Source organism: Cyrtonyx montezumae, unplaced genomic scaffold, assembly GCF_038088225.1.
Source record: "Cyrtonyx montezumae isolate F1298 unplaced genomic scaffold, pur_monq_1.0 scaffold_25, whole genome shotgun sequence".
Taxonomy (NCBI): Eukaryota; Metazoa; Chordata; class Aves; order Galliformes; family Odontophoridae; genus Cyrtonyx; species Cyrtonyx montezumae.
The window spans coordinates 564,381-579,783 of NW_027071992.1; the positions used below are offsets into that span (position 1 = coordinate 564,381).

At 41.0% G+C, this 15,403-nt stretch overlaps 1 protein-coding gene across 6 annotated transcripts in view; it reads left to right on the plus strand.

Moving 5' to 3' along the window:
• IQGAP2 (IQ motif containing GTPase activating protein 2) overlaps window positions 1-15,403 on the plus strand; it is a 116,106-nt gene that overhangs the window by 15,050 nt on the left and 85,653 nt on the right. For all 6 annotated transcript variants that reach the window (XM_065739761.1, XM_065739765.1, XM_065739763.1 and 3 more), the window contains exon 2: window positions 4,729-4,828. In XM_065739761.1, coding sequence (XP_065595833.1) covers window positions 4,729-4,828 — 100 coding nt within the window. The remainder of the gene's footprint in view (window positions 1-4,728; window positions 4,829-15,403) is intronic.

Here is a 15,403-nt window from a genome sequence, read left to right on the forward strand (position 1 = left end):
CTAGGCAGAGGAGGTGGTAAATGTGAAGAGGGAACACAGAATTTGCAGGACTTCTTGCCACTGAGCAAGGATTTGAACATGTCCTTGCTCAGTGGCAAGAACATGTAAGTAAGTGTAAGTATGCCAGCTTTCTTATATTGCTGTCTGCTTTATGCAGCTCTTGGGATATCGCACAGCTGGCACTGTGAAATCAGATGTAGATGATGTTCAACAAATACTCTGGTCAAAAACCTTTTTTCTAGCATTTCAAGTATGGAGACAAGTATAGAGAAACTGATGTGAATAATATGGTAAACTCAGTGTTATTGCAGATTTTATCTAACATTGGAACATCCAAAATCTTTGTCGTAGTGGTAATGAGGGTAACATTTACAAAGCTAGCAGTTGTGAAGCTCTTGAAATTATTGTCTAACTGAGCAAATGGAAACCTGAAGTTCTGCATTTCTTTCCTGGTGCTGTTTGCTGTTCAAGACCACGGCCTCCCTGCACCTAATCCATCCACAGATTTCAGTAACTGTATGCAAGCTTCATAGACAGCAGTGACACATATGACAGTTCTCTCAGTACACAATCTAAAAGCATTTACACTTTCTCTATTTCATGCTGAGTCAGACTGAGAGAAACGTTTTTGGGATGCATCATATGTAAGTGTATGTGGCACTTTGGGAGTAGCTGTCCTTGCATCAGAGAAAATCAGAAGGAATTCTTGCAATCTCCAGACCTGAAACATGTTTTGTCTACTGTTCCATGGAGGTGCTAGACCATACCAAAATATTTTAAATAAAAGGTGAACACAGCTACAATATGTCAGGAGATGGAAGCCTTAACTCAAATAGACCTGTGTAAACAGACTTGGGAAATGAAGGAAACGTGCAGGAGGAGAATATGTAAGTTGTTCTTAGAATACCACTTTATTTTCCATTGTCAACTGAAGAAATCGTGGAAAGAGTTTACTTAGACAACAGTATCATACTCGGTGTCACAACAAGTCTATTTGTACATTTTTTGTTAAAAGTTAAGTGTAATAATGTAAGCTTTAATGCTGCTGCATTGCCCCATGCATTTCTTACTATACACTACTCCTTTGCTGTTTTTCTGGGAAAGAGCCTCTGTAATAAGGGAATCTAACTAAGAATTATTTTTTGTACATATTAACTGCTGGCTAATAGGGTTGCAACATATTAAATGAGTTAACATGGAAAGCTTTTATGTACTGCTCTGACATTTGTCCATGTATTAATAACATTCTCTCTTAGAGGAAACAGTTGTGATGTTTGTCTGAATTTCAGATCCACAGTGCATAGACTGGTGCATTGAATCGTAAGGTGTGATTTTATATATTTTTTTTCTAGTGTAGTTCCTATATAGTGAACATGTGCCTTATTCTGTGTCACTTAGATCTTTTAAGCAGCAACATTGAGTCTGTCCAGATCCTACTTGGTAAACCAGTTAACTGGAGGTCTCCAGATGAACCACAGCCCAGTTTACTCTTCTGCTTTATAATAACAATCTTTTCATTTCAATTCAGCACTATCCAGTGGCTACTAATAGAGCAGAATGTATTTATTATTTCATAATTCTTCACTATCTTCTGACTGATAAGTGCCTTGTTAGGCAGAGAAAGTTGAGTTCTCTGTCCTGAAATGAAGGTCATTTGTGTGTTGAACTTTGTGTGAATGGGTATACCCAAAGATATATGCTGGAGTCTATAGTCAAAGACCAAGGCCCTTGCCAAACAAGTGGTACAGAAGGGTAAACCTTAAGGATCCATGATTTTGAAAGTCTTTACATTTATTTCCTCTGCAGTTTAATCCTGGTGCTGCCTTTATCCTGAGGGTTATCACTGCTGTTACTAAAAGTCTGCAAGAATTTTTGATGTGGTATTGCTGTCATTTTGAAGCCACCTTGCGCTGGAGAGAGTAAGCACAAAATGGGTCTTATCAGATGGTGGTGTTGCAAGAGACTCTTATAAGCAGTATAGAGTTGGCACTCCCCATGGGCTGATGGTTTGGAGCTCATATTCGGCAAATAAACAGATGCTTTGACCTATCAGGAAAGATGCCTGACTTCCTAACCCCTGAGCTGCTGATACAGTACCTCTTCTATAAAAGATCTGTCTTTCACTTTTCAACGTCTTACCAGTTACTTGTCCTCTACTCCTGTCCCTTTCCCACATTGCTAGAAGTTTCTCTAAGCAGTGTGACTACAGCAGTCCCACACTGTCTGTCATTTCCTTCACACACACTGAGTTGATTTTCCCCAAAAAAATTTAAGAATCTGAGGTAGGCCAGGTCTGCTCCCTCTGGTATGTTCTTACTGAGGATGGGAGGGAGCTGTGGATATGTAGATCTCAAACTAGATTGTAAAACATTAGAGTTGTTCAGGTAAGTTCCTAGAATTGTTTATCAAGTGAGCTGTGTGACTTTTTTCCACTCCCACTTTCAGAAAAGCTGCCTGTTTTGTTGCTTTGATTGATGATTTGTGTTTGGAGGGCAGAGGTAAATGGTGGGAGCAGCTAAATGTGTGAGCTGAGAGGAACAGGGAATGGGAGCTGCATGTCTTTCCATGAGGCCCAAGGTCAGATCCAATACCAGCTGTCACATCACAGCTGACAGACTGTAACATGTCAGGGCAATTGGCTGGTTTTCTGTGATGGATGGCAATTGCCATCATCCATGGGGCATATGCCTCTGGGTCAGCAGTGCTGCCTGAAATCTGATCTCAGAGCTCACTGGCAGAAGTAATGAAGTAGTGAACTTGTGGTTTGCTGGTACTTTGCCTTTGTCTCATGAAGTCAAGACTCCTATCCAGCAGAACAGTGACAGAATGTAGGATCAGCCTGTCCTGGACATGCTGGTGATGTGGACAGCAGAGTTCCACAGCCAGTTTGTCATGCTGAGTGTTTTATGACTTGAGCCTCATGTTTGCCTCCACACTAGTGTTCATAATGAGTGATGATCTGATTACAGTATCTGAGAACTCTTTTAAGAGTGAGTCATGTTTATTGGAGATAGCAGACTTGAAAGGAACTCAGAGCAAGACATTTTGTTTTATCAGAGCATGAAACTTCTGGGTAATTAGGAAGAACCATCTTAAAAGCAGAGGAAGATGAGAGATGTGATGATTAAAACTGAAACTCAAAGCTCAAAGCAACTATATGATAAATTAACAGATGTATTGTCTGTCATCAGTTCAGTGTGGGCAAGTAGTGTCATTTCTTGTGTGCTTAGTGTATTCCTGCTCAACAACATGTCCTCAGTGCGCTGAAGCAAAAGGGGTCTATCCTGGGTGTGGAGAAGTATTTTAAATATCACTACTGCAAACTGACATAGAGTCACAGTAAAATAAATTCTATCTTTTTTGTTATCCCCAAATAGATGGGATCACTTCCCATTTTTTTCTTTAGGTTCAGTTTTCAATGTATGTATAGTGTTGTAAAGCACAGCTTCTTGCTTTAATGTGGTCTCCTCTACCCAAACTATTAATATCAGCTCAGGAAAGTGGTTACTCACTAAATGAGGCTGTTACATCAGGGAAATGATGAAAACTTGCTCATGGCTTGCATGATCTGTATGGCAGCTCACAGAAGTGTTTAACAGTGCGTTTGGAGAAGAGATGATTCTTTTTTACAGGAGATACTTCTGGATGGTCTCAGCTTGTGTGACTCTGCAGAAAGTGTCTGGCCCAGCCCTGTTTGTCCCCACCCTTCTGCTTGTATGAGCATGGCTGCAGTTGTGCAGTTACTCAGATCAAAGATCTGATTCTACAAGCAAGCCTTGTCACAACTCTCCCTTTCCAGCAGGGAGTTTTCTGCTTCACACAGTCGTAGGTTAGTCAGCTCTGGCACAAACTTGAAATGTGTGGTTGGGAAACATGAGGGAGGATAGGTCAGGCAGCCATCAGCACAAACAGGGTGTCATTTTGGTGACTGGTTTTTGAAGCCTTCCTTCAGCATAAGCCTCATGCTATGGTTGAAACTCAGACAGAATTCTGTAGTACTGTACTGGCCTTCAGATTAATTGCTGGAAACATCCAAACTTCTGGAAGAACTGAAGAATTGCTCACAAAGGATATGTTCCCTACAAAGGGGGAGATCCGTCCAGTCATGGGATAGTAGTTAATGATCAGGAATGCTTCTAGCTGAAGATGTGCAGAGAGCCATTCTTAATGGGAAGTGATGTGGTTCAGCAGTAAGGAGTATGAATACCACAGCTCCTTCATTTGATTACAGCCCTTATCACAGAGCCCATCAGTGAGAGGCAGCTCACTCTGTTGCAGATTAACAGCTTGCTGAAACTGCAGCTGACTCCCAAGTTGCCCTTGAGACATACTTGCAGTGCATCATTCCCATCCCTCCTGCTGAAGCTGTGCTTAGCAAGGGGCTTCTCCACCTACTGCTCACTTAGACAGTCCCCAGACCCCTCTGAGCGTAAGCTTGAACTGTCACCTCCCAGACATAGCCCCACCTATATAAGAATTTGTTTCTGCTACAAAACCAGGTGGTAGACAAACATGAGAGCCACTGGGTCTGAACAAGTGAAACTTGAGAAATTCATCCTACAGGAGAAAAGCACTTTTTGGTGGTCTAAATGTTTCAGTGCCATAAAAGACCACTTTCTTGGAGGAGAGACAACCATCTTAGTTTCTCTTCTTTGCTTAGGCTTTCAGTAAAACTGCTCTAAACCACCCCTGACTTGTGTGTAACTTGATATGGGTTTCTGTTTGCAGCTATTGTGGATGATGAAAGGCTTTCAGCGGAGGAAATGGATGAAAGGAGGCGTCAGAACATTGCTTATGAGTACCTCTGTCACTTAGAAGAAGCAAAAAGGTAAGTAAATGAAAGCATTCTCACATATGGTCTTTAAATACAATGTTGAGGTTTTGAAGAAGAAACACAAAAACATGCTGTGTTTCTGAGCATTGTGATACTTAAAACACTTCCAACTCAATGTTGGAATGTGTAGAATTTCAGTATAAAAAGCAAGTGCCCAATGTGAAAAGTTTCCTTGAAAGAAAGAGTTAAGTAGTCAAGAACATATCTTCAGAGTTGCTGTGGTGACCAATTTCAATGAAAGCAAGGGCTGGGTGCTAAAACCTAGATCTGTGGTTTTATAAGATGAGTCAGGCTTGTGTGGCAGACTGGGGAAACGTTTATCGTCCTGAATGTGTGGTCCTCCTTCCTTCTCCATTCCAGTACTCTTGTGCAGTGACTTGGCTTACTAAGATGGCAGATCACCTGGGATCTTACCTACTGGGTTAATGATCTGTATAATCTGAATGTTTTATTGGTAATGTGTGGGAAGTGCAGGCAGAGCAGTAAGAGGAGGACTGTGCTCTTCCTTTAGCTCCTTTAACACACTGGTCATGTTTACTTCTCTTCTGAAGTGGCAGCCTGTGGTGCAGCACTGATCTGCACGGACAAGAGATTTTATTACTCTTACACAATGATACCATCACATGTTCTTCATTCTCAAAACAAATTCTGCAATTACATACTAAGAAATTAAGGTGGGATATCCTTGTGCTTTTGGAATAGCTCAGACTGCTGCCATTATCATTTGCAAAAGTATCCTTCATGCTCAGAGTTTGATCAGAATTTTCTAAGATGCCTGATGTGCTCCATTGGTCCTGTGGTGTTCTGTTGGTAACTGTCCCATTTTGCAGTTGTTGATCACTTGTTATTCTTAATCTTTAGTTGGATGACCTTCCTAGAAATTTCTGTATGCAAGGGAAAACTTTTACATTGACAGTTAGAAATACAAGATATGAGATCTGAGAAATGTCAGTGTGATGGCAAAATCATGGGATCCTTAGGATGGAGCAACCTAGGGTACCTCAGTCAGGAATCAACAACAGAAGAGTGCAATGGGTTTTCAGTCTACAATGCTCAGCTCAATCACTGTCTGGCACTGACAGCTGCAGTCCTAGCAGCTATGGGGCAGCTAGCTGCCATTTAATGTGTTCTAGAGTCACTGCTGTAAAAGTCAGCCTTTGTTTCTTCATCTTCCTATTCACTGCATTGCCTCATTTGCTGTGGCAAGTATTGCCTCCTTTGAGCTTTCTTCCTCTTTTTATGTAGATTGTTCTCCCTTTTTGCATATTTAAGGTGACAGTCCTCTCTGACAGCAGTATGACATTGGCCCTGTCTTGTGCACTCCCATTGCCTCCACTGTGCAGTTGCAGGAGATAGTTCCTGGTCAGCTGAGTCAGCTGGCTACACAGCCAGGAAATCTGCAGCTCTTTTGCTGAGTTAGTTTGCTAGCATTTTAGCGAGCTGAATAGTCTGATTGTGGGGTCACAGCAGAATCAGTGCAGACAAGAGGGAAGGAGATGGGGTGCAACAGGGCTCCACCTGACTAAGAGGAACCTCACTCTGAATCAAGCTTTGATTTTTACTATAGGTTCTTCCTTTACTTATTTCAACTCCACATCCTACTGGCTTCTGACAAGGCAGGAATAATAAGCAATTGAAGTAATCCTTGAAACTTCATGAACAAAGGCTATGTTGCTTTTACAATTAGTAAATTTAATTAGCATCTGCTCTCAGTAATTTCTCCCTCCTATCTCTTTTATTTACTTTCATGGGGATTTGTGCCAGTAGTAGCATTCTGAGCACAACTTAGTTTTGCTTACAGCAAACAACAGTCCTGGAGTTTCTAGCTAAGTACTTGAAAGCATTTCTGGATCTCAGTATTTGGAATGTTAATGTTAATTGCCAATACTGCTCTGTGAGCTGTGTGAGTGCTGGAGTATAGGAGACCTTGTAGTTCCCGGGCAGTACTGCTGAGCGGAAATGTCACAAGTTAAGTGAGTGCAGCAGCATGATGCTGCTGGGTGCTCTTCTCTGCATGGAGATGAGCTGACAGGAAAACCAACAAAGACAAGAGGAAGAACTGCTTGCAGTCAGTTGTTTGAGTTTGTTTACAACACAAGGCAACAGCTGCTCAGGCAAGGAAGAAGGTGGGATTGCTTAGGGGGGATAGGGTGATGCTAGTGGTGATGGAGGCTTGGGGTTGCTGTCGGATGGTGCAGAAAGAGTGAGGGAGACTTTTCCCTTCACTGCAAGCTTCTGGGGGATAATCCAATTGCATCAGGATTCTTTGCCCTGGGAGAGGCTCTCACTAGTGTGAAAACACCCTTGCAAATATCTGTATGAGCCATGTATTCATGGCTCTATAGGTAGCAATGACAATTGAAATTGATAATGCAATGCTTTTTTTTCATTCAGTTGGTAGCTGCAGAAACAGCTGAGCAGCAGTGTGCCAACAATGCATTTTGACACATACTTAAGAGGAATAAATGCAGAAATGAGCAATACTTACCAGAGGAGTGGGGCAAAACATGGCTCTGTATACAATATTAAGACAAGCTATGCTCTATGGCAATATTTTTAATCAATGTATAGTTTTATAGGAACACTTCAAAATGCTGGAATTAATTACAGTTGTGGTTGCATACTTTCAACTGCTTTCTAGACCTCTGCACACTTAATTTAACTAGCTTTAATAAAAATTGAGTTTAAAACAAAAGTCTTCTGCTGCTGGCATTCTGCAAATAGTACTTTCTGTGCTAAGCACAGCATTTGTGTAGGTATACAGGGTAGGAAACTTTTTTAAACACAATGAGTAGGCCTGTAGTATCTGTAGAGTTCAGTAATGTTTGAAAAAGGATGTTGTATATCATACTGGGGAGAAAATATTTGATCCTTTTTAGATTGTTGGTCCTTTTCTGCCTAAAATCACATCTGAGGACAAATAATGGTTGTCATTGTCCATATGTAACTGGCATTATTGCTTTTGTCTTTAAGGAAAATTTTTAGCGTATTAAAAATGTAGAAGACTAATGAACAGCCTCCAGTATCTTTAAACTCTTGAGAAGAATAAAACCAAGGATAAATGTTTTCTCCCTTCAAGCGATGTAAATGTAAATGTTCTAAGGAACAGTCTCACCAGTAATTACATTAATACTTTGCAGTATCATTTAGGAGTTGTTTTTTTTATCTTTGAAAGATAAAGACAGGGGCTGACTAATAGCCATGCCACACACCCTGTTGCCTTACTGGAAAAGGCAAATTGTAACAGATCTTGCCACAAAATCCTCCTTTCCAAAGATTATCTCAGATTTTGCCTCAAGTTTGGCTTTTGCTGCTGCTTGTCTCTGTGCATGTACCTGTCTGTGAATGAGAATACGGATCTGAGGGTTTTTAAAATGTGATTGAAGTTTTGGCAATAATGCAAGTTGATCTTACAGTAAAACTGTCGCAGCTGATGAGGGTTATAATAATCCATAATTAAGCAAGTACTGTTTTTCTTCTTGGAAATTATAAATTCTAGTACTAAGATTGAGTTTGCACTATGGGATACCTCACCTTACTCACTTTTCCTCTGAACACTTTTGCAGTGTCTACTGCAATTGCATAATCATACCAACCAGCATTTCTTCTTCACTTTTTTACTCATCCATTCATCAGCACAAGTAGTCATGTAAAACATTGAGATGAAAGGACATAAAGATGGGGAAGGAGAACTATGGTGGGAGTTCCTTTGGAGAAATTTGGAAATGGAGAAGAATGGGTTTATTTTTATAATAGGAAATCAAATCATCCATTTTAGATTTCAAAACCTGCCCTGGTCTTTGTAGTAGGGGTTTACAGTGGCTATTTGCAGTCTTGGTCACTGATGAGATCACAGTTGGAAGCTGTTGTGTGAAAATGCACATGCAGTTTAATATGCTTAAAAGGTCAAGCCCTGAAGCACTTAACTGGTTAAACTAAAGCTAACAGATCTGTGTTACCATTACACTACAGAAAACTAGATGTGCCATTTGTCAGGATGGAGGGACCACGGGTGTTTGCTTTGGAGTCCACCCTGGAGATATCCTATGAAGGCTTAGCACAAAAAGAGAGCTGACCAGGCTATCTGGTGCTATTTCTTCGTGCTTAGACAGTAGTACCTGTGCAGCCCTGGGGGCTCATGGGTGAAAATGCAATTCAAGTGCTTTGTTTTCAGCCTCTTTCTTTCATGCTACAGAAAGTCTTCAAAGTTTTGTGCTTAAAGACAAGTGTGTAAAATTGTAATACACCTGTATGACTGACTGACTACAAGCAGCAAATGTTAATATACTTTCTGGTAACCTGGTCTGCATGGGTTTATCATAAACCATTCTTCATGCAGTAGTAGCCTACTGACATCTGGCAGATTATGAACTTTATCTCTCCTTTCTCTCTGTCTAATAGAGCAGTAAAGCATCAGCTCTGTAAAGGCCAAGTATATGAAAGTACAATGCTTCATGAGATTAAATTATTGGAAGAATCCTATTTGGCTGCATGGGCAGTGATATACCTGTCCCTAAAATGGGCTCATTCCTCAGTTACTGATCAGGAAGTGCACTTGTCACCTAGCAGATTGCAGGTTACTGAGTTAAACACATTTTTGTTCCAGGTAGTCATACAACTGGCAGTTTTCACTTGCAAGTGTCAACCCTATCAGTGAATCCAAATAATTGCTTGGATAGCAATATTTGCATATAAAAAGTCTTACTATTAAGATCTTAAGGAGAGGGAAACCTTTGTGCTGCTTATGAAAGAACTCCTGTTTCTGTACAGCATGCATTGACCTGCTCATTGGGATGTTGAGGTAATTCCTGCATGTTATGGGTCACTGCTCTGTCTGTATAGTTGTCAAATAGTGCTGCTGAGTAATGATGGATGTGACCTTTGTTGGGTTTTTTCTGGACACTAAACTGTATGGCACTTAACCTGTAACATGCACTGAAGCTAATAGCACAGTCATTTTAGAACCAGCTCTTTCCTAAAGCTTTCCTTTTGTTTTAGGCTGTACCCTCTTGTAAAAGGAAGCTTTTGTTTTTAATAGAGAAGCAAGCAGTTTGAAGCTAGTTCTGTGTTCTGGCACCCTCATACTGGTGCAGTTGTAGGTTCAGCTTCACCATGATAACACATGGAACTTTCATTTCTGCTTCACTTTCTCTGTTGCAACTTAGATGACCTGTGGTGAGACTTAGAAGCAAATTTGCCTTTATATTCCCTACATGAGCCTCGCTGCCTGTCAGATTAGATGGCCTCACTCTGCACCCTGTGTGTTCCTATTTAATATTAATGTGACTTGGAGTGGGGGGTCGGGGGGTGGCTTATTAAGGTGTGAGTAGTGGCTGAATCATCAGGGCACTGTAGGCAGCTTACCAAGGAATAGGGAAGCAGGCTGCAAGGGGATGTTGAGGTGGGGTTCCCTGCATGTTACTAGCCAGAACTTCCACATCTACCCTGTTGGTGATGGCAAAGGAAAGCTTAGGGCTGAGCTATGCAGGGAGGAGTAGGTTTCTGCCTTGTTCAAGGGATTCATGTGAGGTTATTGTCGAGAAGAACCTGTGACAGCAGCTTTGGAGGTGGAAAGATACTGATTAATCTTTTAGTTAGTGTTTGGAATATTCAACTGTTGCTGTAAACCATTAGGGAGTCCTTCTACACTGTTTCATGAGTAAGCTGTGTGCTGTTCCTGCACACCTGAGAGCAGGCAAGGCTTTTGAAACTTGGCATGTCAATGAATGGAATAAATCACAGCATGAAATCACAGCATGAGTGCTGGGTATGCTGACTCCTGTTTGAGGCCAGTTAAAACCCTCAAGTTCTTGCCACCATATTCAAGTTAGAGAGGATTGTGAAAACAACTATTGGTACTTCACTTTTTGCTTGATTTTTTTTTTTTTTCCGTTCTTCCCTTTCATGTACTTTGTAATGTAGCATGGGTAAGGTTTCAGGGTAATTTCTTTTGTACCACATGTAACATTGATGAGAAAAGATTCTTTAAGACAAGAAATTATTTTGAAAATGTAAGTGATATTTGTTTTGTTTTTTTTTAGCCAAACTCAGTGACTGGTATGTTTTCTTGGGATAGCACGAGTTAATTAAACTTACTCAACTGCATGTGCAAAGGAGTGCTTTCTTCAAAGCCCAAACAACAAATGTTACTTGTAAGGGCTCTTGTTTTCCATAAGATGATTGGAGGATTTCTTAAAGACCAGTGTAGAATAGAAAATCAATGATAGTACTTGTTTCTTCTTCATTAGAAGGTAAATGGTTGACCAAAATATCCATGCTATAATTGCTCACAGTGTGTACAGGATTAATCTTGCATACGCCATAGGATAAAGAAAGGAGGTAGCAGTTTTCTTTCTAGCAGCATTAACACGTGTCCCTGGTCATTTGATATACTGCAATGTTTTTACTATACACTTTGCATAATTCTTGATGACTAAACTTAAAATTGGTTACAGAAGTAAAGACAAAATGTCTTTACTTTACCAGGAGAGGAAGGGAATTAAATTTGATGGCCTAGGAAGGATTTCGCACAACTTCAGTAGCTGTGAATTCTAGACAGGCCCAGGCTCAGAAGCATTTTTCCACTGGTTGCGGGTGTGACAACTCTACTATCTTGAACAGGAAAATCTTGCAGATTTTCATTTCTGAATTAAGAGAAGAATTATCACTATGCATTGAGTACAGATTTGTTTGTCAGGTTGAGGTTTAACTGCACGCGTAACTTCCCAGGTACTCAGAGGACAAGTATCTAGCCTGCCCTGGGAAGAAAGATCATAGATTTGCAATAGTAAATATGTACTATGAAAGCTTGAGGTGCAGAGATGGCCTGCTTGTATTGCTTTATGCAGCAGTGGAGATGAGAGCCTGGATATGATTCTGGTTCTTACTGCTCCCACCTGGGTTGTTAAGGCTTTTGTTTACTGGTGCTGTTTGCTCCTCAAGGAAGGTGATAACTCTAGTCTGACAGCTTGAACACTTCTGCCATTTATTGCACTTTATCTATTTCTAAAATTTGATCATGATCAAAGAGGTTGGTAGCATTTTATAAAGTTAGATGTAGCAAGTAAAGGTGTAAAGTGCAGTGAAAGAAATTATCTTTAGACATACTGAAAAATATTGTTTTAATGTTCTGAAACCCACTCATCTGTCTGTCAACAGTGGCTAAAGCAGAATTCATGTGTGAAAGTGACAGAAGTTACAGCTGTACTCAGGCACCTTTGCTGTACAGAGATCATACTGTTGTGGCATGGATAAGCCCAGGGCACTGACTGCCACTTTGCATTGAACAATAACAGGGAGCAGTGGAAGTGGTATCCCTTGTGGTCAGTAATGGCACTGATGTTCTATAGTATCTTCATCAATGACATCCTCAGTAAGACTGAGTGCACCCTTAGCAAGACACCAAGCTGTGTGGTGTGGTAAATGCCACCTGGAGAGACTTAGACAGGCTTGAGCAGTGGGCCCAGGTGAACTTTATGAGTTCCATAAATCAAAGTGCAAAGTCTTGCACCTGGATCATGACAACACCTGCAATCAGTACAAACTGGGGGATGTAAGGATGCAGAACAGCCCTGCTGAAAAAGACTTGGGGGGTACCAGTGGATAGAAAGCTGTACATGAGTGAGCAATGTGTTCTTTCAGCCCAGAAAGTCAGCTGCATCCTGGGCTGCATCAAAAGAAGTATTGCCAACAGGATGAAGGAGATGATCCTGCTGCTCTACTCCGTGCTGGTAAAAACTCAGCTGGAGTACTGCATTTAGAGGTGGAATCCTCAGGGCAGAAGAGACATAGACCAGCTGTGCTGTGGCCAGAGGAGGCCCACAGAAATGATCCGAGGGATGAAACACCTCTCCTATGAGGACAGGCTGAGAGAGCTGGGGCTGTTCAGCCTGGAGAAGTCTATGAGGTGATCTGAGAGTGGGCTTTTGGTATCTAAAGGGGGATCATAAGAAAGAAGGCAACAGTCCCTTTAGCAGCATCTGTCATGAATGTTCAAGGGAAAATGGTTTCAAACTGAAAGAGGGGAGATTTAGTTTGGCAATAAAGAAGTTTTTTTTAAAATAAAGGTGGTGGGACTCTGGAGCAGGTAGCCCAGGGAGATAGTAGATGCCTTGTCTTTAGAGGCACTCAAAGTCAGGCTGGAAAGAGCTCTGAGCAGTCTGTTCTAACTGGAGGTAGCCCTGTTCATTGCAGGGGAATTGGAGTAGATGGTCTTTGAGAGTCCCTTCCAACTTAAAAGATTCTAAGATTAAGGAGGGAAAGGGAATGGTGGACTGAAGTGAAGGAAAACATACCTTTATGGTCTTAAGTTGTCCCAGGGAGGTTCAGGTTGGATATAAGGAAAAACTTCTTTACAGAAGGGGTTGCTAAGCACTGGAACAGGCTCCCCAGGGAGATGGTTGAGTCATCATCCCTGAATGTGTTTAAAATCTGTTTGGATGTGGTGCTCACGGACATGATTTAGCATTAGATTGTTAGAGGTAGGGTAGTACGGTCTGGCTGTGGTTGGAGTTGATGATCTTGAAGGTCTTTTCCAACCTGAGTGATTCTATGATAGCCCTACAGGCTGTCTTTCCACTGGCTCGTTTGCTGCCAACTTTGACCACCCGCAGGACTTATCAGGGGTCCTAAAGAAAGCATTAAATGTATACTAAGTTGCAACCTTAGTGCCTTTAAGTAGAAGTGCCTTTAAAACCTGTCAGTCAAACAAGATCCTCTAAGTTGGGTAAATACCAAGATACACATCAAACATCTACAGGTTGTGCCAAGTCTCTTTTCTCTGGTAGAGAAAGAAAGCTCTGAAATAAGCTGGAATTGGTGCCTGTTGCAAGTTGAGCTGCCTTCCTTTCCTGAGAACTTCCCAACCATAAATTGCATCACCTCAGTTGCTACAGCCAAAGGAAAGTGCAGAACATTTAACTTGAACGTGTCTGCCTTTATGTGATGCACAGCTGGTCATGTGGGATTTGCTTTGCAGTGTGTTTGGTGGAGTGCCAGATCCTGGTTTCAGCTGTGCTGTTTGGACCAGAGTTCAAGGGGGTTCGTGACTGAAGCTGGGTTGTAGGACTTCCCTGTTCTGTAGATGTTCATCAGAAAACGGGAAGAATCAACTTGATACACCCATTAACTGAGTTGTGCTTTCTTTTAGCTGTTTTCTAAAGCAAAAATCAAAACTTTGCATTATGCTGAGCACAGTGTTGGGTTGGGAAAAACATTTTTTTATTATTAAATTTCAGTGTCTCTGAAAAGTCTAAGTACAGATTTTTGCTTTCAGAATGTTTTCAGTTTTCTTCCTTTCTCCTGTTTTCCTCCCCAAGGTGACTGATCTAACTTTGTGGTTAGCTTAATGTGGACAGTTATAAACAATGTAGCCTTTACTTTGTTAACATTCCTGCTTCTTTCTGTTCCCCACAAAGAGACCTTGATCTGCTGCTAAATAAATATATTTATATTGTTATTCCAATTTCAACATTTTCTCCACTTCCTCAAGGCTAAATGGTATCACATGATGACTGCTGACACATATTACTTTGTCTAATGAGAAGTCATAGGAGAGAGCATACTTTCAAAACAGGAGTTTGTTCCAGGCAATTTGGTTTACACCAGGGTTGTACATTTTTATGGCATAAGGGAGAATCAGGAAGTGCATAATTCTTGATCTGACACCCTTTCTGAAAGTGGTGTATAGTTACAGAGCTATTGCTAGGTAAGGTGTGGTCTGCCTGAGACCTCAGTGACTGGAACTGGTAGGAATCAACTTAGTTGCAATGTTTACTGGCTGAGGTTGCAGCAATATTTTGAATGTCAGTAGGAATTATTTTGCTTCTTAGGAGAACATGTGAGAAAGTAGATCTTACTGAGCATGTCTAAGAAAAGACTAAACATCTGCTTTAGTGCAAAAAGGACTAGAAAAGCAGGGGTATAATGGGGCACATAACAGGACAGGCCTTTAAGATGCCCAGGAAGAGACAGGAGCTGCTGGATTGAGACCTGAAATCTGTGAAGGGCTGCTGAAGCACTGTGTACTCAAAGGGGTTAGCAGAGCTGTTTTTTATATTGGATCTGCTTTCTAAAATCAAGGCCAAAATTTGCATACTGGCAAAAGACTATTTGATGCAATTTCTTTGGCTTTTTTCCGTAGTACAGACACATTTGGATTGGTTCTTTTCTAAATATAAACTTTTCATTTATTATTTGTCATTACATTTCAGAATCTATGGTTGAACTCTGTTGTTGCTTCACAGACTTCCTAAAAACATGGATACCTTAATTGCAGTGCTGAATTCTCATTATTTCTCATAATTTCAAATATGAAACACCTATCCAGCCAATATCCACTTGTTGCAAAAGAAGTCACTTTCTCAGGGCATAGTTCTCAAGGCTCTCTGGATATACTGTTTCCATGCTGTCTGTGAACTGAGTGACACTGGAGGAATTGGATCTTCTGTGAAGATCATGCTTAGTAGGTACTTCAGTAACATGATTAGATTAATAATTAATGCTTTGTGTGCTCTGTGGCCTCTCATGTAACTCAAGATATGAGCAAGTAGGTGGCTGTTATTAAAAATT